Source organism: Schistocerca serialis, chromosome 7 (assembly GCF_023864345.2).
Source record: "Schistocerca serialis cubense isolate TAMUIC-IGC-003099 chromosome 7, iqSchSeri2.2, whole genome shotgun sequence".
NCBI lineage: Eukaryota > Metazoa > Arthropoda > Insecta > Orthoptera > Acrididae > Schistocerca > Schistocerca serialis.
Window position 1 is genome coordinate 298,090,126 of NC_064644.1, and position 25,821 is coordinate 298,115,946.

A 25,821-nucleotide genomic window follows, 5' to 3' on the forward strand; every position below is an offset into this window, starting at 1 on the left:
AACAAACCTCCACCCTGCCCTCCATTGAGCTCTCGCTTGATACCACTGAGGTCGTAAATAGATGTGGTTTAGGGTCAGTGGAATGCATCTGTTTTACGGCACGTGGCGTGGAGCTGTCCTTGAAGTAACCAATTTGTAATAGTTCTTTGTGTCACTGTGGTGCCAATTGCTGCTCAAATTGTTTCTCAAGATGTAGTATTAAGTGTGAGAGCCATACACCAAACACAAGGGCAGTAGTTGGGTAATATGTGTTGTGGTGCATTTTGTTAGTGTGGGTTGCTTACATTCACAGGCAAGCACACATTCAGGAGCAAACCGATTGCTTTCGTTTGATTGATAGCTTCTTAACCTACGGTTCTGCTAAGTGGATTATGACCCCCTGGGGATAATCCATCCTTCCCAAGAAACCATCCACCTCTCCCTCTCTCCCTCATACCCCCTCCCCCTCCTCCTCCCCAACCTATCTGGAACTCCCCCACCAATACAAGAACACTTCCATGCCTGAGTTATTCGAATAGCTCCCTCCCACTCTATCAATTTGATTGCCTAATTAATTAATTCCATATGTCCATACCAGAGGAGGCTAGTCTGCTTGGACTTGTCTCTGAACGCTCGAACAAAGAAGACATCATATGACTCTCAGACATGACAGAACATCCAGTAGGTACCTCGCTCTACCCCTTTCTTGTTAGAACCAGGCTGTAGAGTCCTGTACCCACCACAAAGGATGTTGTGACTCTCTGACATCATGGCACTTGCTGTGAATGGAGCATCCTAAATGGTTCTTACTGAATTGACCCGCCAAAGTACTGCTGCCGGTGTGGGAACACTGTCTGCTACTTTCTGCATATGGACAAATTACGATAATTTCAGTGGCAAGCTATTTTGTACAGATCAAAAAACATTCAGCAGTCATATTGCACTGACAGTTAAACCCTGCAAAAGTGGTTTACAGACCATGAAATACGGAAACTATCAGCAAAGACACTTACTCAATTAAACTTCTCTGCTACTGTCAAGTCTCTCCATTCAACCACACTGTTGCGTTGGATCCTATGGAGATGTCTTTTAATGATTACAGCCACGGGTGAATCATATTCGTGGCACTCTCATGTCTCAAAACGACTCACCTTTTACGAAACTATCTGCTAAGGGCCCCATGCAGCAAAACTCTAGCGTGGTTTTAGACAGTCTCTCTGCATCTTGTAACCGTTTCTCAGCTAATTTAATGCGACAGGACCTTGTTTTGACCACTTAGTTGGAATGGGAACATGTTGTCATAGAGCCGCCAATTGTGTGCAACGTGTAAGGCAAGCGTCAAATGAAGTTTTCTCCTGCAACACGAGGTAGTAGTAGAAAAAGGCAGTTCGAGCAGATACGGGAACTGGGAGAAGGACGAGGATTTTGCTGTTGCATTGCGATGCATTACGTTACTGCATTGCGATGTGTTTCCAAGCTACATATAGGTACTGCAATCCGAAGGTGATCCGCAGCCTTCAGGGTGCATTCATGTCTGTCACCCAAACATTCTTTCTATCCTCGGTTATTTTGTACCATTCAACAGAGAAAAACTATGAACTACAAAAACTTTGCTAACGTCGCCCAGTAGAGAACTTGATAAGTTGTTGGCACGTCCCTGTCTTCCGATATATTGAAAACAAATACCGTCTTTGTGCTAACATCGAGCGTATATGGTGATCCTACTAAATATAAAGGTATTGGTCGATTGGAGCAGATGCCCAGTGATCAAAGTCGCTAGCTCAGACCAGTGCAAAGTTTCGCCACCCGTACTGTAAGAGGACCATATCCCACAGACTATCAATCGCAAGAGAGAGTCCCTGTGTTGTTCTTGCTATGTGTAGCACTCCGTCTTCAGGCCACGAGTGGCCTACCGGGACCATCCGACCGCCGTGTCATCCTCAGTGGAGGATGCAGATAGGAGGGACGTGGGGTCAGCACACCACTCTGCCGGTCGTTAAGATGGTATTCTTGACCGAAGCCGCTACTATTCGATCGAGTAGCTCCCCAATTGGCATCACGAGGCCGAGTGCATCCCGAAAAATGGAAACAGCGCATGGCAGCCTGGATGGCCACCCATCCAAGTGCCGACCACGCCCGACATCGCTTAACTTCGGTGAACTCGCGGGAACCGGTGTATCCACTGCGGCAAGGCCGTTGCCTCAAGGTAACATATAGGAACACGAAAATGCACAATCATAACAAGGCACAAAAAAGACTTTCACATAATAGAATATTAACTTCAACAGCAAAACACCCCTATATCAGAGAATCTGTATTTCCTAATTTGTTGCTGAATGAAGTTAAGATGCTGACAGAGGTTACTTTTACAAAACATCTCAAGCAGTGGCTTATCCAAAAATGCCCACATAACTTTGATTTAACATAAATAATAATATAAGAAACAATCACATACTAAAAATAAGTACAATATAAGTATCGTTTTTTCTACTGTAACACCTTGAAGAAATGTATGTCTGTGGCTTTGTACGCTGGCACACATTTTGTTTTTCCACCACAAAAAAATGGTTCAAGTAGCTCTAAGCACTATGGGACTTAATATCTGAGGTTGTCAGTCCCCTAGACTTAGAACTAATTAAACCTAACTAACCTAAAGACATCACACACATCCATGCCCAAGGCAGGATTCAAACCTGCGACCGTAGCAGCAGAGCAGTTCCGGACTGAAGCGCATAGAACCGCTCGGCCACAGCGGCTGGCTTCCCACCATAACTTGAAGGTCTGTGTCAGGTGCGTAAATGACATTAACACGTTTCGATCCATTGGCTCTCACAGACAACTGGACATCGCTTCGTGTAAACTATGCTCCTCCCACAACACACTAGGTGGTTGAAATAAAAGACAAAGACGGTGTTTCTTATTGACCAAAATATGGAAGACATCGCAACATGTGGAAACTCATGGTGTACCAGACAGCATCCTTTCTTTCAGGAGTGCTAGTTCTGCTAGGTTCGCAGGAGAGCTTCTGTAAAGTTTGGAAGCTAGGAGACGAGGTACTGGCAGAAGTAAAGCTGTGAGTACCGGGCGTGAGTCGTGCTTCGGTAGCTCAGATGGTAGAGCACTTGCCCGCGAAAGGCAAAAGGTCCCGAGTTCGAGTCTCGGTCGGGCACACAGTTTTAATCTGCCAGGAAGTTTCATATCAGCGCACACTCCGCTGCAGAGTGAAAATCTCATTCTGGAAACATCCCCTAGGCTGTGGCTAAGCCATGTCTCCGCAATATCCTTTCTTTCAGGAGTGCTAGTTCTGCAAGGTTCGCAGGAGAGCTTCTGTAAAGTTTGGAAGCTAGGAGACGAGTTACTGGCAGAAGTAAAGCTGTGAGTACCGGGCGTGAGTCGTGCTTCGGTAGCTCAGATGGTAGAGCACTTGCCCGCGAAAGGCAAAAGGTCCCGAGTTCGAGTCTCGGTCGGGCACACAGTTTTAATCTGCCAGGAAGTTTCATATCAGCGCACACTCCGCTGCAGAGTGAAAATCTCATTCTGGAAACATCCCCTAGGCTGTGGCTAAGCCATGTCTCCGCAATATCCTTTCTTTCAGGAGTGCTAGTTCTGCAAGGTTCGCAGGAGAGCTTCTGTAAAGTTTGGAAGGTAGGAGACGAGGTACTGGCAGAAGTAAAGCTGTGAGTACCGGGCGTGAGTCGTGCTTCGGTAGCTCAGATGGTAGAGCACTTGCCCGCGAAAGGCAAAAGGTCCCGAGTTCGAGTCTCGGTCGGGCACACAGTTTTAATCTGCCAGGAAGTTTCATATCAGCGCACACTCCGCTGCAGAGTGAAAATCTCATTCTGGAAACATCCCCTAGGCTGTGGCTAAGCCATGTCTCCGCAATATCCTTTCTTTCGGGAGTGCTAGTTCTGCAAGGTTCGCAGGAGAGCTTCTGTAAAGTTTGGAAGCTAGGAGACGAGGTACTGGCAGAAGTAAAGCTGTGAGTACCGGGCGTGAGTCGTGCTTCGGTAGCTCAGATGGTAGAGCACTTGCCCGCGAAAGGCAAAAGGTCCCGAGTTCGAGTCTCGGTCGGGCACACAGTTTTAATCTGCCAGGAAGTTTCATATCAGCGCACACTCCGCTGCAGAGTGAAAATCTCATTCTGGAAACATCCCCCAGGCTGTGGCTAAGCCATGTCTCCGCAATATCCTTTCTTTCAGGAGTGCTAGTTCTGCAAGGTTCGCAGGAGAGTTTCTGTAAAGTTTGGAAGATAGGAGACGAGGTACTGGCAGAAGTAAAGCTGTGAGTACCGGGCGTGAGTCGTGCTTCGGTAGCTCAGATGGTAGAGCACTTGCCCGCGAAAGGCAAAAGGTCCCGAGTTCGAGTCTCGGTCGGGCACACAGTTTTAATCTGCCAGGAAGTTTCAGCATACTATACTGATGCAGCTAGGTTATGTACATATGTCTAGCACTTTAATCATAGTGCTTAATTTACGGTTGCGATTGTTGATCTTTCCCTATGTGGATGGTAGTCACAGAGCATTCTTGCATTCTTAGGATAAAGTTGGAGACTGAAATATCTCCCCACATCGTCTTTGACCAACCCTCCCTACGGCACTGTCACCAACTTAATTGCTGACCAGAAGTAAGAGGGTACTATACACGCTACATTCCACCTCTCATGAATGATCAGAGTGAGCCAAGTCTGTAACTGCTGTTCAGCAAAAACTGTTCCGCATCAATCTTACTCACATAACTCATCCTAGTGCACAAGATCTCTGCAGATGCACGCATGTCAAGGGGGTTAGCACCCCTTATCGGTGTACAATAGATATGAGAGTGTTGTGATGATATAACAGATGGTTAAGAAGGAATATGTGGTTTATGCATGATGGAGCTCCAGACGGACTAATTGAAAGGTGGCTACACTGAGCCACTGCGCCAGAGATTGCGCCAAAGAGTATTATTAAGCCGCCTCCACAGTGCTTGGGGAGAGCTCGTAGTAGTGAGTGCCTGTCGAGGACTCGTAGTAGTCAGTGCTTGGTTCAAATGGCTCTGAGCACTATGGGACTCAACTGCTGAGGTCATTAGTCCCCTAGAACTTAGAACTAGTTAAACCTAACTAACCTAAGGACATCACAAACATCCATGCCCGAGGCAGGATTCGAACCTGCGACCGTAGCGAGTCAGTGCTTGTTAAGAACTCGTAGCAGAGAGTGTTTGTTGAGATGTGCTAGTAGGCAGTGCTTGCTGAGATGTGATATTGGAGAGTTCTGGTTGAGATGTGGTAGTAGCGAGTCGCTGTGGAGAGATTGTAATGTCTAGAGTGCTTTTCATCAATATAAATTAAGATAACAAACTACTTTTCTTTTTTTTCTCATTATTTCAATGTCCTGAATAATGCGTCATTACAGGTCCAGTCAACAAAGCATCTGGCGTGTGTTCTTGTATTAGAGTGTAATTCTGGGTTTCTTGCGCAATTATAGTATTTCTAACTTTTTTTTATCACGTCAGTATAAATGATATTTAAAATTTCTTGTCTTGTTGAAGAAGAACCGTGCCAGATGTGTACGTTGAGTCACACTTCCACATACAGAACAGTTATACTTGTGCTTTGGTTTCGTAGGTTTTATAGTTGCTGGGGACTTAATTAATTAATTGTGTTAACGAAAATTTTCATTTCATTCTTTGTTGTTGTTCTTTGCAGTCAGATAGCGTAATAATACTAGTCAGGGCCAACCGTTTACGAGACAGCGTAATCGGACATACAGCTACTAAAAAATATTTGCATTATATATAATTAAGCCCCCATGCATAATTTTGAAGCATTTTACGTAAATCAACTGTTCTATCAATTCTGAAGTATTGTTCAAATGTCTGGGGTCATTACCAAGCAGGTGTTAGCTGAGAAATGATTGTAGAACTTAAACACATGTACTCCTAAGGCTACACAGTTCTGCACTTAAACAACTTTAAAGCCATGTGGTTTCCGAAATATGAGTCATGTGGAGTGCAACGCTCTTTATACTCTAATGGAGGACATATATGTCCAACATCTGACATACATCTGCCCTTCAAGTTTTCTATCCCACTCACTATGGTGACAAGTTTTAAGATGACGAAACTACTTCCTTCTACACCAAAGAAAAACATAGAGCCTTTGTGCTAAAGTCACAACGTAACTTTCCGGAGGTATATAGCGCCTCCTGTTCACATCCGATCACATTTAAGAAAGTATGCTATGCTCGCATCAGTCCTAAAAAATGATTATCAGCAACAAAGAATGCCTCTTACAAGGAAACAGACAAACGCATAGCAGCGGTGTTTGACATGTCAAATTACACGCCATGCTGCTCAAACTCTGGGAACAGAACACAGTCTCTACCAGCCACAACGTCTGTCAAGCAAATGCATGCACCAGGATTGCAGTACCTCACAAACACTTGCCACTAATGTAGTTATGAAACTGAAGATTCGGTTTTCAAAATGGTTCAAATGGCTCTGAGCACTATGGGACTTAATATGTGAGGTCATCAGTCCCCTAGACTTAGAACTACTAAACCTAACTAACCTAAGGACAGCACACACATCCGTGCCCGAGGCAGGACTAGAACCTGTGAATATAACAGCAGCGCGGTTCCGGACTGAAGCTCCTAGAACCTCTCGACCACAACGGCCGGAAAGATTCGGTTTATGTCCAAGATGCAGCAGGGGAATGGAGTACATCACATAAATCTTTGCTTGTCTAGAGAGGGTGCCAAAACAGATTTTTCATCAATGGACATATTTCATCACACATGCGTTGGAAGTCCTCCGCTGATTGTGGTATGGAGAGGTTTCCTGTTAACTACTGCAGCTGGATAGTGCTCTAAGTCACACGCAGAAGACGCAACTGTACACAAGTCGAAAACAAGTTATAATACAACTACGTTTGTCTGCGGTGGTCCCCAGAGGCAACTAGCTATTTTTTTTCTTTTTTTTTGGAATTAGAAGTTCCACAATTAGACTAAAATTGCACAGAATGGTGATGGAATTTTGCTCTGAGGATGATGGCAGGTTCCAAGACTGGTAGCTTCGATGATTACAAGAACGAGGTCTTAACACTGTGGCTGTGTTCTTGAAACTAGAGGCACAAAATCAAATATAAGTAATATAAGAGTTGTTACCACAAGGGAGTGACCCTGATCTCGAGAATACCCTACACATATCACAATTTCTCTCTCACCTCCTATCACACACCGCACATACCAGTCCTCTATTTAACGATAGATCCAGACTTCACTTCGGGTTTCGAGGGAGTTACGCAGAAAGTTTCAACCGGGACACAAAAGAATCACATTTATTCTGGATAACTTCATAAACAGGTAATTACTCACGTGAATAAGAACGCCCGGGGCTGCCAGCGCCGAGTCGCTTGAACTAGATTGAAAGCATTAGATAGTTTGGGATGCTGCTGCTGTGACAACTATGCGGATCCTTTGTCCGGCTCAGTGCATCAGTTGTCCATCAGTAAGGAAACATTATACCTGCAGCCACTCGCATGCCGCTACGTGCATCTGGTGTGTGTGTGTGTGTGTGTGTGTGTGTGTGTGTGTGTGTGTGTGTGTGTGTATGGTTGGGGGGGGGGGGGGAGGGGGCTGTCCGTATGTTTCAGCTCAGATAAGAGACTTCTCCAGTCCAAGATTGGTCGTACAGTATCCTAAAATCTCATTTTCAATGTCCATAAAAAAACTACATTTCCCCCTTCATTTCTCACGTAGGACCAGGGCTTTGATTAGCATCGTCATGATGGGCTGCCCTGATCTTTGCCCACCGATCCGAGCCATTCCACTAAGAGCACCTTTACCTCGCCTTTACCAATTTTCCTCGCGGTTTTTCCCTGCCAACGATCAGTGGGAGTGAATCTCATAAAATGTACTTCAAAAACCAGTTTAATGGCCTTACATCAAGATAAAATAAAACCTATAACATTCAGGGTTAAACTGCTATTTACAGAAAACTGCTTAGTCAGCTACGGGCCTGTGATTAAAATTCTCCTTCTAAAGTAATGGAGACATTCACGGTAAACTAGGCACTACAGCATATGTACATGGTGTGATCAAAAGGATCTACTGACCCTCTTTAGATGTCACGAGTGGCGGACCCTCCAGTACAACAGAAGTTGGGAAGTGTTGTGTTATTAGTAGAGGGGCAGTAACAGCAGAATGCGTCGGACATTTTTTTGCATTTTATTCGTTGTTGATCGTTGTGTTTGGTCGTTGCGGACGTCACATGACATCCGTTAAAGTTCGTTTGTTGATCCTTACACTCAGTTTTTTATTACAGAGGCCAACCAGCTCTCCGACCGAACACGCTGAGCTACCGTGCCGGCGAGACTTCGGATGTGGGCTACTCACTGGATGTCACCTGAATAACAAATTGGTCAGGGACATTTCAAATCTTCTGAAGCAGCCGAAATTGGTTGGTTGTCTGTTTTGGGGGGACTGGACCAAACAGAGAGGTCATCGTTTGATGAGATTAGGGAAGGATGGGCAAGGAAGTCTGCGGTGCCCTTTTCAAAGGAACCATCCCGGATTTGGGGAAATCACGCAAAATCTAAATCAGGATAGCCAGATGCGGGTTTGAACCGTCGTCCTCGCGAATGCGAGTCCAGTGTGATAACCAGAGCGCCACGTCGCTTTTTTTTTATATTTTCATGCAAGATTACTGTCGGATCTTCTACAGAAATCGACCTATGTAATTTACTGGTGTCAGATTCTTGCCATATCAAACGGTCCCTTCATGACCGTAGTGCTACACATCTATTCTTCACTGTAGAGCTGCAAACGTGGGTGAGCTCCACCTACTTTTCAGCACGGTCAAAACGGTAGGGCTCGTTCGGGATTTGAACCCGGGACCTCCTGCACCCAAAGCAGGAATCGTACCCCTTTTCTTTACGCCTTAACCACTTTTTTTTCAGTATGTCGGACTCTAAGCCACAATCCTCGGTTTAGGAGAACAATGCCTTATCCATTTTTTTAAATTTTATACCGGGACTCGAACCCTGGATCTCCTGCTTGCATGGCAGTCGCTCTATCCATCCTTTTTTTTTTACCAGTGCTCAGCCACTTTTTTAAAAACTTTTTACGCCTTAACCACTTTTTTATTTTGTAACTATTTTTTCCTTATTTTATTTTTTTTATTTTTTATTTTTATTTATTTATTTGTTTTTGAGGAATGTCAGGGCGTGGTACACGCCGCACTAGCAGTGGGGTCTCTTCACGGCAGTGCCAGTGTGTCGAGGCCCAAACCCCTCCCACCCCTTTTTTCATGTCCCCTGTTGGGTCACTGATAATAGCACTGAGTGTGCAGAAATCTTAACACAAAACTCCCATTCTCCGATGTAAGAAAGTCAAATAAACATCTTCTCTGAGTAGAAACTGAACACTGATAAAACTTAACACTTCTTCGTGAATCACACAAATAGTTTGGAAGTCGAACACGAGTAATTATGAACAAAATGTTTTGAAAAAAAAAAAAAAAAACTCTTCGTGTAACATTGAAGTTTCGGAAGCAAGATGATAGTAAATATTAATAAGAACACAAGTGACTTTTAACTATCTTCTGTTCGTTCTCGTTCAAGGTGTTGTAGTGGTTCTACATGTTTAACCGACACCCATTCTTTCAAAAATTATCTTCAGCATGTTGCCGTAGTGCTTCTTGTGGTTGCGATACGTGCTGATTTTTGCGTATTCACCCTTCATGTAAACGCAGGATTATATCTCGTTGTCCGACCCAAGTTTGTCGATGACATAACTAACACTTCCTAGTAACCAGCTAATAGCGTTGGTTTTTAATTTCGGAAAGTACGTCATGTCTGGTCTCAGGAGGAGCGATGGCGTTATATATTCCGTCGAGGATCTGGTGAGAAAGGCGATTTGTTGCCTGATCCAATTCCAGTTATTCACATTGCCGCGACAGGTGAATCTGTGGATGAGTGTATCCACCAGATTGCATTTTCCACAAAGGTGTGTCTGGTTTAAACCGATCCCCTATAGTCTCTCGTTGGTGCTGATGACATTGTTAACTGTTTTACTGCGGAAATAGCGTCTGTAGATAGCCCTGCATAGTTGATGTTCCGCCATACAGCTTTCCAGTCACAATTAGGGAATTTCTTTTCAATTTTGTTTCTGCCCTCATTTAACTTCCTTTCAAGTACGATGTCGCGCGCTGTGATACAAGTGTTGCTTTCGATTTCGTCACTAAGATAACTTTCTTAGGGGAAAAAGTTTCTCACATACTGCAAACGGGCATTAATCCTTCGCACATCAATCGGTGCTTGCAGGCTATGGGGTGTCACAGCCTCAGAGAACTTTGTGGTCATACATTGTGGAAGTTCTCTGAGTATATGGAAAGTCCGTTTGAGGAACAGAGCAGACGCTTTATTTCGAATATCCACTAAACCGAGGCCCCCGTTTCTGACATCCAGTATAACGGTGGTCGCACCAACCCTGAATATATCTCCTCGCCATAAATAATTGGTAACAGTGGACATGATCCCTTTCGCTACTAGTTTGGGGATTGGAAATACCTGCGCAGTGAAATACGCTTTAGACAAAATGCAGGAGTTGATGAATCTGACATTTTGTACCTGGTCCATCGTTCGATGGATGTACTCCATTACAGCACCATGAACTTTCCGTCCAGTTAAGAGCAGCCATCCTCATCGGAACTGTCTTCTCCTTATTCCTTATTACAACATCCACGTCATCAGCATAAGCTCGTATGACAGTTTTCTCACCACAAAATGTTATGTCTGTTAATCTTGCGTGGACAGTGCGGAGAAAGGGCTCTAAAGATACGGAAAACAAAAACATAGATAAGGGACTGCCCTGTGGAACCCCTCGCCTTATCTGTATGGGTTTAGATGTTTGGCCATTGATTGATATTTTCGCATTTATACCTGTTGCAATATTTCTTAGCATGTCTACAATCTGAGGGTGGAAAGCCATTCTTGACAGCGTCGCAAAGAGGTATCTATGACTAACGCAGTCAAAAGCTTTGTTGAAATCTATAAAGATTAAAGCACATTTTATACTTGCCACTGAGGTAATTGCAATGACATCTCTGTATGCAGATAGACTTTCAAATATCGTTCTGGTTGGAGAACAAGATTGATGATGACTCAATATTTTGTTGGAAAACGCAGAGAGTCTTTTGTTGATAATACGCGAAATTATTTTGTAATCAGAATTTAGTAGCGAAAGGGGCAGAAAATTGTTTAAGTTGGTTTTGCCTTTACTCTTAGGAATCAGTACTATTTTACTTTCCTTAAACTCTGCAGGGATCGCTTTTCCGTTCAGGACCTCATTCGCCTTGGAAGTGATCTTTTCCCAAATTATAGACCAGTAGCGGGCATAAAACTCCACAGGGATTCAAATTCCATTGGCCTCTGAATCGACGAGTTGGCTGTACACTTAAATTAAAGCAAGTTAAAAGGGTACTGTGATCGCTAAAATACACGGGAACAGTTTCAACTTTCAATAAAAAATTTTGCAAATTTGGTGACACGTAAATTCTATCTAGTCTGCTGCGGGAGTGGCTGGTTATATACGTGAACTCGACTGACGTCGGGTGCTGAAGTTCCCACACATCCTTAAGTTGTAGATCACTTACTAACTTTTTTAACTGTGGCGAGTAGTTGAAATTGGGTTGTTAATCTTTCTGGTTTAAAACACAGTTAAAATCGCCACCTAGTATAAGAGAACACTGATTTTTCCTCAATAAATAAATAAGTTCATCTTGAAAAATCTTAGCACGATCCAATTTATCGGAATTTCCTGATGGGGCGTAAAGGTTAAGCACGGTCACGTCTAAAATGTTTATGCTTACGGCTCTGCCTGATTCTAGTCGTTCAATTTCAGTCACCGGAATGCCTTCTCTTATAAGAATGGCTGTACCGATATTGGCTTCCGTAGAAACATTAACAATTTCAAAAAAACCTGGGATCCGAAATTCCGTTATCGCAACTTCTTGTAGCAACGCGATATCTGTCCCAGACTCGTACAAGAATTCTTTTAGTGTGTCAATTTCAAGGGTGACTGTACTTTATTAATGTTGATAGTAGTAATGCTATAAGCTTGCATCACAGACATACCAGAAGAAGCCATATGGGGTGAAGATCGGTATGATTATAGCAGCAACGTGCTTCTCTACAAGTCACGATCTTTACAAGCTGTGTGCCCATTACATGTACTAACGTCCTAGAAAATGTGTACTGCTTTTAAACAAAGTGCTTGAAAAGAAAAATTTTCCTGAAATCCTGGCAATGCATTGCAATAAGTCACTGTGGTCTTTCTCTTTCTCCCCGTCAGTGTAGGCCCTGATGACTTCATATTTAATATTATTTTTATTGATGTCTTTGTTCTCTGGTGTGGCTTTCGCTTGATGACGCGTGACAGCAAGATTTGGTTTCCGTCGCAGCCACCGACGGTGGCCGTCCGGCGCAATGGCGGTGGCTTGCGAGTCGTCAATATTTGGCTCCGGCGTGTTGTCTGTTGAGTTGTCTTGCTGGCGAGGCGGTGATGCTTGTTTATTTCCTCCTTCGGCGCGATGTTCGGAGTCAGCAGGTTGTTTACTTGGTACTTCATCGTACTGTTCGCACTGTATGGGCTGTGCACTTAATGCGGTTATTGCAGCTGTGACCTCAGGCTCAGGGTCACATTTCTGTGAAAGGTCACTACCAGCTTCGTCACTATCTGGTCGTGGCGGTATAATTCCTTGTTCGGAAGTGGGAGCCACATCGACCCGCATTTCATCTCCTTTTTCCACTTCCAACAGATCTTCAGGACTTGGCTTCGACTTCCTGGCAACGGGTATTTCACAGGAAGAGTCCTCATCAACATTTTCTTCAGTGTCCTCTAGAGGACGCTTTTTAGTGGGAATCTCGCTGTCACGTGACGGAATTTCAGCAGTTAATGCAGGTATTAAAGGCGGAAATGCATTAACATTAAGTGCAACAGTTTCAGAGGTAGTTACAGGATCCACGACAGCCACCGGCTCTGTTGTGTTACGGGCTGGCAACAAATCGTTGAGTGTTAATTTCAGGCGTTGCGTAAGGTTATTTTTTAGCACAAAAACACGGCGAGGGCAGTCCTGACGGAGGTGACCAGACTCTTTACATACATGACATGTAGGGGTTTGCCCTGAGTAAATGGTTCAAATGGCTCTAAGCACTATGGGACTTAACATCTGAGGTCATCAGTCCCCTAGACTTAGAACTACTTAAACCTAAATAACCTAAGGGCGTCACACACATCCATGCCCGAGGCAGGATTCGAACCTGCGACCGTAGCAGCAGCGAGGTTCCGGACTGAAGCGCCTAGAACCGCTCGGCCACATCGGCCGGCCCTGAGTAAATAACATGCGCCTTGTGCCCATCAACAAAGATGTGGGAGGGAATGTTCGCCTTCACTTACATCTCCACAGAGCGAGTGCCGTTAAAGCAATGCAGCTTGAAATGCGAAGCACACCTGTCGTTTACTACCCCTGACAACCCCTTACTTTGAAAGGACATCTTTAATTTTCGAATTCTCTACTTCTACGGGAATAATCAAAACCCTAACATTTCTAATTACAGACTCGGAATTCCGAAGTTTTAAAGTACTTTTAGTACCATCATGGTGTATAAATTCCGTTTCATAACCAAATTCTTCCAGATAGCGGTCTACACTCATGAGATCGTCAAACTTTACAAAAATGCGGTATTCATCAGAGTCTAGCTGCATGGTATGAACAGATTCAGAATGAAGGCCAATTACCTCGGTAATCCTGTAGTGTATTTCAAGTGCAGAGAGCTGTACTCGACGGGTGTACTTGTCGAAGGTGAAAACCACGGTGTTTTTTCTCACGGATTTTTCCATGGTGTGCTGCAGCGAAGAAATTTCTGACAACGTCGAAATCCCGACGGCACTACGTAGAAAGACGACACGAACGAAGACCAATAGCTCAATCGATAACACTTAAATCACGTGCAAAAGCCAATAAACAATCACGAAACACGAAAACACTGGCATTAACACTGCACGCTCACGGAGCAAACTTGTGGAGCGTGCGACCGCGGCGACAGCTAAAGCCAGACTGTGTGTCGCTCGGTAGCTGCCGATATCAACAGTTGGTGTCGTGACTGACACGGAAATGCGAAGCAACAACCGTAGCTGAACCAAGACCAGACAGACCTCATGTGCGGACTGGCGGCAACCGTAGAGCATTTCGGAGGGTAGTTATAAAAAATCGCGTGAAATCATCGGAAGGAACCCTCTTGAGTTCCAAAGAGTTCAAGAGATCAGCTAGCACAATGGCTGCACCCGGGGAACAAAAGAATTTGGTACAGCGGTCGAGTAGCTCTTCAGAAGCCACGCATATCTGCAGTCAGCGCTAAGCGAGACTTGTGGTGCGAAGAGCACCGCCACTGGACCGTGGATGACTAGAAAAGAGTTGTTTGGAGTAATGAATCAAGCTATCCCCTGTAGTAATCCGATGGAAGGGTTTGGGTTTGGCGAATACCTGGAGAACGTTACCTGCTGTCACGTGTAGCGCCAACAGTGAAATGCGGTGGAGTTGGTGTTACGATTTAGGGTATATTTCGTGGTTAGGATGTGGTCCTCTTACTGCGCTTAAGAAAATGCTAAATGCGGAACGATGTGAACACATTTAACAACATTGTGTACTGTGTACAGTAAAACAGTTCAGAGCTGTGGCTGTTTGCCATCAACAAGGGAATTCATAGTCATAAAGCAGCATCAGTCAGGCATAAAAACATTTCTGAAACAGACTGGTCTGCCCAGAGTTCTGACCTGAATCCAATGAAACATCTTAGGGGTTAATTGGAACGTCGGTTTCGCACCCACTCCTGTGTACACGGCCCAACTCTTTCTGTTTTCGGCTCTTGAGGAAAAGTGGACTGATATTCCTCCACAGACGTTCAGGCACGTCAGTAAAGGTCTCTGTTGATCCATGGGACAGTGGCTGGTCAAATGTTTAACAATAAAATTCGCCAAACTACCGTGCAATTGAGATGTTATTTTATTTTATTTTCGCTACGAATTTCGGCGATTCTTTTTGGTATCTTCAGGCCCGATACGCAGCTGTTAAAAATAGTCGATATTGGCATACTGGATGTGCTTCTTTCGAAGACTTGGCTGCAACTGAACTGCAACTGCTCTAGTTGCAGTCAACTCTTCGAAGGAAGGGAAAAAAATGGAAAATTTATGGTAAGGTCTTATCTACAACTACATGGATACTCTGCAAATCACATTCAAGTGCATGGCAGAGGGTTTATCGAACCACCTTCACAATTCTCTATTATTCCAATCTCGTATGCCGCGCGGAAAGAATGAACACCTATATCTTTCCCTACGAGCTCTGATTTCCCTTATTTTATCGTGGTGATCGTTCCTCCCTATGTAGGTAGGTTTCAACAAAATACTTTCGCATTCGGAGGAGAAAGTTGGTGATTGGAATTTCGTGAGAAGATTCCGCCGCAACGAAAAATACCTTTCTTTTAATGATTTCCGGCCCAAATCCTGTATAATTTCTGTGACACTCTCTCCCATATTTCGCGATAATACAAAACGTGCTGCCTTTCTTTGAACTTTTTCGATGTACTCCGTCAGTCCTATCTGGTAAGGATCCCACACCGCGCAGCAGTAATCTAAAAGAGGACGGACAAGCCTAGTGTAGGCAGTCTCCTTAGTAAGTCTGTTACATTTTCTAAGTGTCCTGCCAATAAAACGCAGTCTTGATTAGCCTTCCCCACAACATTTTCTATGTGATCCTTCCAATTTAAGTTGTTCGTAATTGTAATACCTAGGTATTTAGTTGAATTTACGGCTTTTAGATTAGACTGATTTATCGTGTAACCGAAGTTTAACGAGTTCCTTTTAGCACTCATGTGGATGACCTCACACTTTTCGTTATTTAGGGTCAACTGCCACTTTTCGCACCGTTCAGATATCTTTTCTAAATCGTTTTGCAGTTTGTTTTGATTTTCTGATGACTTTATTAGTCGATAAACGACAGCGTCATCTGCAAACAACCGAAGACTATTGCTCAGATTGTCTCCAAAATCGTTTACATAGATACGGAACAGCAAAGGGCCTATAACACTACCTTGGGGAACGCCAGAAATCACTTCTGTTTTACTCGATGACTTTCCGTCAATTACTACGTACTGTGGCCTCTCTGACAGGAAATCACAAACCCAGTCACATAACTGAGACGATATTCCATAAGCACGCAATTTCACTACGAGCCGCTTGTGTGGTACAGTGTCAAAAGCCTTCCGGAAATCCAGAAACACGGAATCGATCTGAAATCCCTTGTCAAATGAGACCAAACTGCTGAGGTCATCGGTCCCTAAGCTTAAGCACTACTTAATATAACTTAAACTAACTTACAGTAAGGACAACACACACACCCATGCCAGAGGGAGGACTCTAACCTCCGACGGGGGAGGGGGGGAGGAGGGGGGGGGAAGCGCCCGGACCGTGACAAGACGCCCTACACCTTGCGGCTAACCCGCGCGGCTCGAAAGAAGCATGACATCCAGAAACATATGGCCCCAATATGCCAATACACAGGGTGGTCCTTTGATAGTGACCGGGCCAAATATCACAGGAAATAAGCATCAAACGAAAAAACTACAAAGAACGAAACTCATCTAGCTTGAAGGGGAAAACCAAATGGCGCTATGGTTGGCCCACTATGGCGCTGCCATAGGTCAAACGGATATCAACTGCATTTTTTAAAATAGGAACCCCTATTTCTTATTACATTATCGTGTAGTACTTAAAGAAATATGAATGTTTTCGTTCAACCACTTTTTTCGCTTTGTGATAGATGGCACTGCAATAGTCACAAAGTACGTGGTATCACGTAACATTCCGCCAATGCGAACGGTATTTGCTTCGTGAGACATTACCCGTGTTAAAATGGACCGTTTACCAATTGCGGAAAAGATCTATATCGTGTTGTATCGCTATTGTGATCAAAGTCCCCTACGGGCGTGTGCTATGTACGCTGCTCGGTATCCTGGGCGACTTAATCCAAGTGTCCGGACCGTTCGCCGGATAGTTGCGTTATTTAAGGAAACAGGAAGTGTTCAACCACATGTGATACGTCAACCACGACCTGCAACAAATGATGATGCCCAAGAAGGTGTTTTAGCTTTTGTCGCGGCTAATACCCACATCAGTAGCAGACAAATTGCGCGAGAATCGGGAATCTCAAAAACGTCGATGTTGAGAATGCTACATCAACATCGATTGCACTCTTACCATATTTCTATGCACCAGGAATTGCATGGCGACGACTCTGAACGTCGTGTACAGTTTTGCCACTGGGCACAAGAAAAATTACGGGACGATGACAGACTTTTTACACGCGTTCTATTTAGCGACGAAGCGTCATTCACCAACAGCAGTAACGTAAACCGGCATAATATGCACTACTGGGCAACGGAAAATCCACTATGGCTGCGACAAGTGGAACATCAGCGACCTTGGTGGGTTAATGTATGGGCGGCATTATGGGAGGATGGATAATTGGGCCTCTTTTTATAAATGGCAATCTAAATGGTGCAATGTATGCTGATTTCCTACGTAATGTTCTACCGATGTTACTACAAGACGTTTCGCTGCATGACAGAATGGCGATGTACTTCCAACATGATGGATGTCCGGCACATAGCTCGCGTGCGGTCGAAGCGGTATTGAATAGCATGTTTTACGACAGGTGGATTGGTCGTCGAAGCACGTTCACCGGATCTGACGTCCCCGGATTTCTTTGTGTGGGGAAAGTTGAAGGATATTTGCTATCGCGATCCACCGACAACGGCTGACAACATGCGTCAGCGCATTGTCAACGCATGTGCGAACCTTACGGAAGGCGAACTACTCGCTGTTGAGAGGAATGTCGTTACACGTATTGCCAAATGCATTGAGGTTGACGGACATCATTTTGATCATTTACTGCATTAATGTGGTATTTACAGGTAATAACGCTGTAACAGCATGCGTACTCTGAAATGATAAGTTCACAGAAGTACATGTATCACATTGGAACAACCGAAATAAAATGTTCAAACGTGCCTACGTTCTGTATTTTAGTTTAAAAAACCTACCTGTTACCAACTGTTCGTCTAAAGTTGTGAGCCTTATGTTTGTGACTATTATAGCGCCATCTATCAAAAAGCGAAAAAAGTGGTCCAACTAAAACATTCATATTTCTTTACATACTACACGAATACGTAATAAAAAATGGGTGTACCTATTTTTTAAAAAACGCAGTTGATATCCTTCTGACCTATGGCAGCGCCGGCTGGGTTGGCCGAGCGGCTCTAGACGCTACAGTCTGGAACCACGCGACCGCTACGTTCGCAGGTTCGAATCCTGCCTCGGGCATGGATGTCTGTGATGTCCTTAGGTTAGTTAGGTTTAAGTAGTTCTAAGTTCTAGGGGACCGATGACCTTAGAAGTTAAGTCCCATAATGCTCAGAGCCATTTGAAGCATTTTGAACCTATGGCAGCGTCATCTGGCGGGCCAACCATAGCGCCATTTGATTTCTCCCTTCAAACTGGACAAGTTTCGTTCTTTGTAGTTTTTTTGTTTGACGCTTATTTCGTGAGATATTTGGCCCGGTCACGATCAATTGACCACCCTTTGTTACTTTTGAGAGGTACATATGGGGCCTGAAGATGGCATAATGAGCTGCCGAAACTTGTAGCGAAAATAAAATAATATAACATCTCAATTGCACGTCTATTCCTTTCAATTCCTTAATTGTTAAACATCAATTAAAGTGTCCACTAAAAGGTGTCCGAACACTTTTGATCAGATTGTGTATTAAGATTTGTTTTGCATTTGATTTTGTGAAATACTAGTACACTTAAGTGAACACGTTTCGGTCCTATTACAGGGACCGTGGTGCGATACTTCGGCGGATCTGCCCCCAACTGGAGCTCTGCGCTAGCTCTGGAGTCCTCTGTGCACTGAACCAGCGGGCACGATGCAGTACCCACTCAACAGCTGCTGTGGGCTGTCGCTGAGGACGGGCGCCGTCATCATCGCCTACCTGTCTATGGTGAGTACAGCCGAGCGTAGTTTGATCAAAATTACTTGTTACTGACACTGCACGCCTCGGAAATAAGTTCGTGAACATACCACACTCACGGTAGCATTCGTTTATTGTTTTATTTCTTTTATTTGATTATTCCTGTCAGTGCTTGATATATTGTATTTTCACACAGCCACATCTCGTCACGTAATACACTGATTTGGGTAATGAAAGAGGCCAAGGAACATATTTATTTGCCAATGTATAATATTTAACTACGCATTGTAATGATGTATTTTGACGATTTACGAGGAGAAATGAATCCAGCACCATGGACGCGCCTAAGAAACTATAGACTAATTCAGCGTGCATGTAAAAACATCGATATTAAAGCCAGGCTCTGAAGACATTTGAATATTACAAAAAACAAGCGCGCAACCTATCGTCCACTGCCGGACGATACCACTCTCTTTTTATCTCCTGCATAATAAGGACGCACCATTACATAGGCGTCATTATTAGACTTGTAATTTGTTAAATTCTACGGATGTATACTGTCATTTTGTTGCATGTGAGACTAGTATGTGTGAAAAACACAGCGTGTTTAATGAATGGACATTTATTCGTGATTTCTAAACTTTTCAAATCACTCAAGCTCTGTCATTGTTTTGACGTAAGTGTTAACATGTTATATGTACGTTAAGTCCAAGTTGTTAATTATAGTGTCAATTACTCTAAATTTGTGTTTGCTTAATCATTTACTTTCAATGGCCAACTTTTTTTTTTTTTTTTTTACAGAGCCAACCGTGTCCGACGTGTCATTGTGTAGACAGAACAATCGAGGCCGGCGTTAACATACTACTTATAGCATACTACTTATATTCCCCCCTTGTAATATTTTCAAACTCAGTTTTAAACTGGCCCTAGGTACATTTTCAGTGCGAGTGACGTCCAGGAATTTTTTAGCAAACTTCACTTCTCTAATCGCACATAGCTCGCACAAAGCCTCGCTGTTCCACAATGGTACGCGGCACTTTCTAAACGGGAAAGGGGCCACACAAGTATAAGTTGCTTCCCCTTCTCAATCTGTTGCTTAATAATAATGATAATAATAACAATAATAATAATATTTTCTTACATCAGATGCTCTACAAAATCTTCGATATCATCTTCGTTGCTCTTTCTCTCTCTCTCTCTCTCTCTTTCTCTCTCTCTCTCTCTCTCTTTTACTGAGTTTCCAACTGAGTTGCTCACCCGCTTCTACCTTTCCCATAGTCAGCATGCTTCTGTAGCTTTGCATTTCTTCATTTCTCCTATCCATCTCTACTTCGCCATCTGCATTTCCTGTCTGTCTCATTTTTTAGATTCAATGAAAGACTTTATTAAAAACTAGAAACCTGGAGTAGATGACAGAATTATTGAGTGCCTTGGGAGGTTCAGCCATGGCCAAACTATTCCACTTGATATTGAAGACGTACTAGCAGACAAAATAATGCGGAATATAATAATTTCTAAAAAGACAGATACTGACAGTCGTGAGTGTTATCGAACCATCAGTTTAATAAATCATGTTTACAAGATACTGACGCAAATTATTTGCACAAGAATGGAAAAATACGTACAAGCAAACCTGAGAAATGCAGGATTACGCGAGGGAATACTCACACAACGAATTGTCCTAGAAAATGGGTCGAAGAAAGGAAAATCTACGTATGTAGCTTTGTAGATTTAGAGATAGCTTTTTCACCGTTGACTGCACTACACTCTTTGAAATTATGAAGTTACCAGGTTATTTACAACTTGTACATTAACCAGATAGCAGTTATAAGAGACGAAGTACATGAAAGGGAGTCCGTCCCTCGTGGTCTCGCGGTAGCGTTCTCGCTTCCCGAGCACGGGGTCCCGGGTTCGATTCCCGGCGGGGTCAGGAATTTTTCCTGCCTCGAGATGACTGGGTGTTGTTGTGTCGTCTTCATCATCATCATTCATTCCCATTACGGTTGGAGGAAGGCAACGGCAAACCACTAGGACCTTGCCTAGTAAGGCGGTGCGGGTCTCCCGCATCGTTCCCCTACGCTCTGTAAAGAAGCATAGGACTTCATTTCATTTCACATGAAAGGGAAGCAACAGCTGAGAACGGTTGTAGCCTGTCCTCGATGTTACTGCCTGTACACTGACCAAGCGTAAGTGAAAGCAAGATACTTATAAATTGAATCAAAGCGCATAGGACAGACCAACGTGGGTGGAAAACGGCATCTAAACTACTCTTCTAGCTGAAGACCAGTAGAACAACATTTAATTGTTGCTTCGCCTGTCGTTGCTGCGCAGAACATTTCAGAACAGCAGAGTGCCACCACAGCAACTAACCGCTACTAACAACACGAGCTAGTGCTGTTTTTACTGCTGCGTGTGCGCTAGGGTACAGCTAGAAAGCGGTGTCAGGTTCCTTGCTTGTGTATGGTTAGGATAACTCACATGGAAGAAATCTTAATATTAAACTCATTAAACTACGACTTCATTAGGAAGGGAAACCAATCAGTTATAGTATGGTACATAATATTTTCATTTTCGTTTTGCTGAATTTTATTGAAGTTCATCGTTTACTTAATGGTTGTGCTAAGTATGTGTGCAGCCTTTAAGAAGAAATCTTTGGTGATCTTTATCCAGATCCTCGAGTTCCGTTCATTTTGATCAACACCGTCACATTTTTTTGGTGATGTCAGTGACGGTAGCTGCGGTTATTGCGAAACCAGAAGTAAATTAGGAGAGCGGTAGTTTTGCAAGTCCCAGCAATTACAGCTCTCAGTGTCACTGGCGAACCGTCCTCCGTGGCCTGTGTGCCACAATGAAGCGTCAGTTCACATGAGGGGCAGCTTGCCAGTAGTTGCGGCAATGCTGTAAAAGTTCGTGACAGACGTCAACTAACAACACTAGATATCCAAAAACCAAGAAAAATATTCCTCAGTAGGCACTGCTACAGCAAGACAGAATATTTGGCCTAAAGGAGAAAATTACACTTAGCTCATTTGCCTGTATTAAACTGATCGTGTTTTGCCATTACTTCTGCAGCTAATAGTGTTCTGTGCGAAGCTGCGTAAATTATTTGTTCAGAGTATCAGCTAAAACTGGCAGCTGTGCAATTTAAAACAAGGAGCGGTGGCTTTTTTGAAACATATGTAAAGTAATCTAGACGTTGTTTCCAAAATGAATCATACTCAAAAACATGAAACCACACTACACAAACACTCGTTAGAATCACCTACAATTAACAGATACGGAACGACGAATGACAAAACTAGTCTTTCCAAACCGTCCTTATAGACCTCTCGGCAGCGCCTCGTGAAGTGAGAGTTTGTGACCCTGTTGATGGGGATCTGACAGTCGGATTGGTACTTAAATCCAGCGGTCCCTTTGGTGCTTTTAGAAAGTATTAGGCGTGTGCCGGCAACGGGTTTCACTCTCTCCCTTCCCGCATCATTCCACGACACTAACGTGACACCACAGTACACTCTCTTTCTTTCTGAAACACGTACAAGAAACATTACCGGCACTTACAGGTAATAGATTCAGCTCACAACGCTTATACACTGCGTGGAGCCATTGAGTGCAGAGTAAGAAAACTCCTCGCGATTTGGTGGCTGAACAACCAGTTGGGGTCTCCCAGCCAACAATCCCGTACCACTGCTCTCATATACTATTGGGCGTGAGTAGATTGGTATCGGTCATAATCAGTTGATCTTGTTTATCACACAACTAGCTTGCAGGGACTACTTATTTCTGGTAATACGTTATTTTGGCTCGTTCCACGTCCCTGAAAGCTCCATGATGAGATTTGGGAAAACAGTGCGTGAATGAATGAATAGGTCTTTCGATAATCCAAGCTGTGCGCTATCCCTACCTTGCAACATTTCTCGTTCAAAAATATCCCTCATTTTTGTCCAGAAGAGCTACGACGTCAGCGAACTTTGAACTCAAACTCACGCAGGACATGGTGGACGTCGAGCGTGACCAGATGTGTGACCTCATAACGTCGAGCTTGACGTTTAGGAGCATTCCTGAACACGTGAAGTACAGAGAACAACAAATGAAGCCGTCGAAATTGCGCTTCACGAATTTCTGACTTCATGACATGGAAAAAGCACGTTGAGGAGTCCTTCCGGACGCGCAGAGCAATATCTAGGATGGTTCAAATGGATCTGAGCACTATGGGACTTAACATCTGTGGTCATCAGTCCCCTAGAACTTAGAACTACTTAAACCTAACTAACCTAAGGACATCACACACATCCATGCCCGAGGCAGGATTCGAACCTGCGACCGTAGCAGTCGCGCGGTTCCGGTCTGAGCGCCTAGAACCGCTAGACCACCGCGGCCGGCAATATCTAGGATGTCCAATATTCTGAACGCACGTTTGAATGTAAACCGATGAGATGGAAGAACGCCACCTGCGTCATATGATGCTATCTCCCTCCAGTACAGAGTCGGGAGACGAAATACACTATGTGATCAAAAGTATCCGGGCACCTGGCTGAAAATGACTTGCGAGTTCGTGGCGCCCTCCATCGGTAATGCTCGAATTCAATGCGGTGTTGGCCCACCTTTAGCCTTGATGACAACCTCCACTGTCGCAGACATACGTTCAATCAGGTGCTGGAAGGTTTTTTGGGGAATGGCAGCCTATTCTTCACGGAGTGCTGCACTGAGGAGACGTATCGATGTCGTTTGGTGAGGCCTGGCACGAAGTCGGCTTTCAGGTCAGGACAATGTGCAGGCCAGTTCATTACAGGGATGTTATTGTCGTGGAACCACTCCGCCACAGGCCGTGCATTATGAACAGGTGCTCGATCGTGTTGAAAGATGCAATCGCCATCCCCGAATTGCTTTTCAACAGAGGGAAGCAAGAAGGTGCTTAACACATCAACGTAGGCCTGTGCTGTGATAGTGCCACGCAAAACAACAGGGGGTGCAAGTACCCTCCATGAAAAACACGACCACACTATAACACCACCGCCTCAGAATTTGACTGTTGGCACTAAACACGCTGGCAGATGACGTTCACCAGGCATTCACCAAACACACAGCCTGTCATCGGATCCCCACATTGTGTACCGTGATTCGTTACTCCAAACAACGTTTCTCCACTGTTCAATTGTCCAATATTCACTCTCCTTACACCAATCGAGGCACAGTGAACTCGGCACACTCAACGTTGACGTTCGAATGCACTGTCCGTATGCCGGGGCTAATGCATTGCAATATCGCTTACTGCATCATAGGCTCAACGGGTCTGACGCCACACTGAAATACAGCTTCCTCAAGTTATAGTGCCGCATTTTTGACTTTGGTGTTAGAACATGCCTGACCAAGATGTGTGCTCCCGAAGCGCGCTCACGCTCCGCGAGCGCAGCCGACTCTACTCAGTGTTCGTCTTCCCCCACCACTGCGCTATACCGAGCAGGTGTGTGAGTGAGACGGCTATAGGAAGAAGGCAGCACACGGGGGAAACTTAGGAAGACGTGTTTGCAACAATTCAAGTACTTCTATGAGGCGAATACTGCGGCATACTTGTCTTGTGACAGCCAGAGCGAGAGCACCAGCAGCAGCGAGTACTGTTTGTATAAAGCGTTTATTTTGCATTTTGTTTACGACCTTCCACTAAGGAAGGGATTCTATTTGTGTTTATCTGCTCTGCATAGTAACTAACAGTTCTTGATAAAACTTTACGTAGTTTTCGTGTTAGATTTCTTAGTGTTTTCTTGATCGTTTAGAACAGAAAGCGCCCTAAAACCGTCTTTTGTTTGTTTCGCGGCCGTTAGCCACTAGTCACTTGAATCAGCAGTTGTCTTGTGACAGCCAGAGCGAGAGCACCAGCAGCAGCGAGTACTGTTTGTATAAAGCGTTTTTGTACTTATTTGCTGCGCTTAGCTTTTAAATAGTTTTTCTGGGAAAACCTAGCGTAGTTTTCGCGTCTCGTATTTCAGTGAGTGTTTCTTGATTATCAGAGTAGCTCATCAGAAGATTATCTTGGGAATTTGTCACCGTATAGAGTAGGGTAAACATAGTCATGTGTAGGGACTGAGGTTGTTGTGAGCGGACGCAAGGAGAATTGGCCACTCTTCGGGGGCAGGTGGAGGCTTTGTCTGTTAGGCTCATCGAGCTCGAGGCGCAGGCGTCGGCTCGTAGTGGCGTTGGGGCAACTGTGGTGAGACCTATGCCTACTTCGGTGGCCTTGGAATCACATGGAACCCCTGATGTCGCTGCGTCTTCCGGCAGTGAGCATCTTACCGGTCAGCCATCACTCCAGGGTGAATGGCGGACAGTGGTGGGCTCGCGCGTGCCTGGCCGAAAGGCGAAGGTGGGATCTGGCCGCGTGGCAGCTGCCTTACCCCTTTCCAGCAGGTACGGGGTGCTTCCTAGTGGTGATGACATCGTTTCCGAGCCACCACAGGATGCCTCGCCTGTTGGGCCAGTGGCCGATTCTCCGGCAAGGTCCCGACAGTCACAGAGGGCGGGCCTATTAGTTATAGGGAGCTCCAACGTTAGGCGGGTTATGGAGCCCCTTAGGAAAATAGCGGGTAGGTCGGGGAAGAATGCCAGTGTGCACTCGATGTGCTTGCCGGGGGGTCTCGTCCGTAATGTGGAGGAGGCCCTTCCGGCAGCTATTGAACGCACTGGGTGTGACCGGCTGCAGATAGTAGCACATGTCGGAACGAATGACGCCTGCCGCTTGGGTTCTGAGGCCATCCTTGGTTCCTTCCGGCGGCTGGCTGA

At 44.6% G+C, this 25,821-nt stretch overlaps 1 protein-coding gene across 1 annotated transcript in view; it reads left to right on the plus strand.

Moving 5' to 3' along the window:
• The window catches only part of LOC126412301 (uncharacterized), a 226,504-nt gene that overhangs the window by 121,775 nt on the left and 78,908 nt on the right, over positions 1–25,821 (plus strand). The window contains exon 2 of the mRNA XM_050081822.1: positions 18,913–19,077. Coding sequence (XP_049937779.1) covers positions 19,003–19,077 — 75 coding nt within the window. The 5' untranslated portion in view covers positions 18,913–19,002. The remainder of the gene's footprint in view (positions 1–18,912; positions 19,078–25,821) is intronic.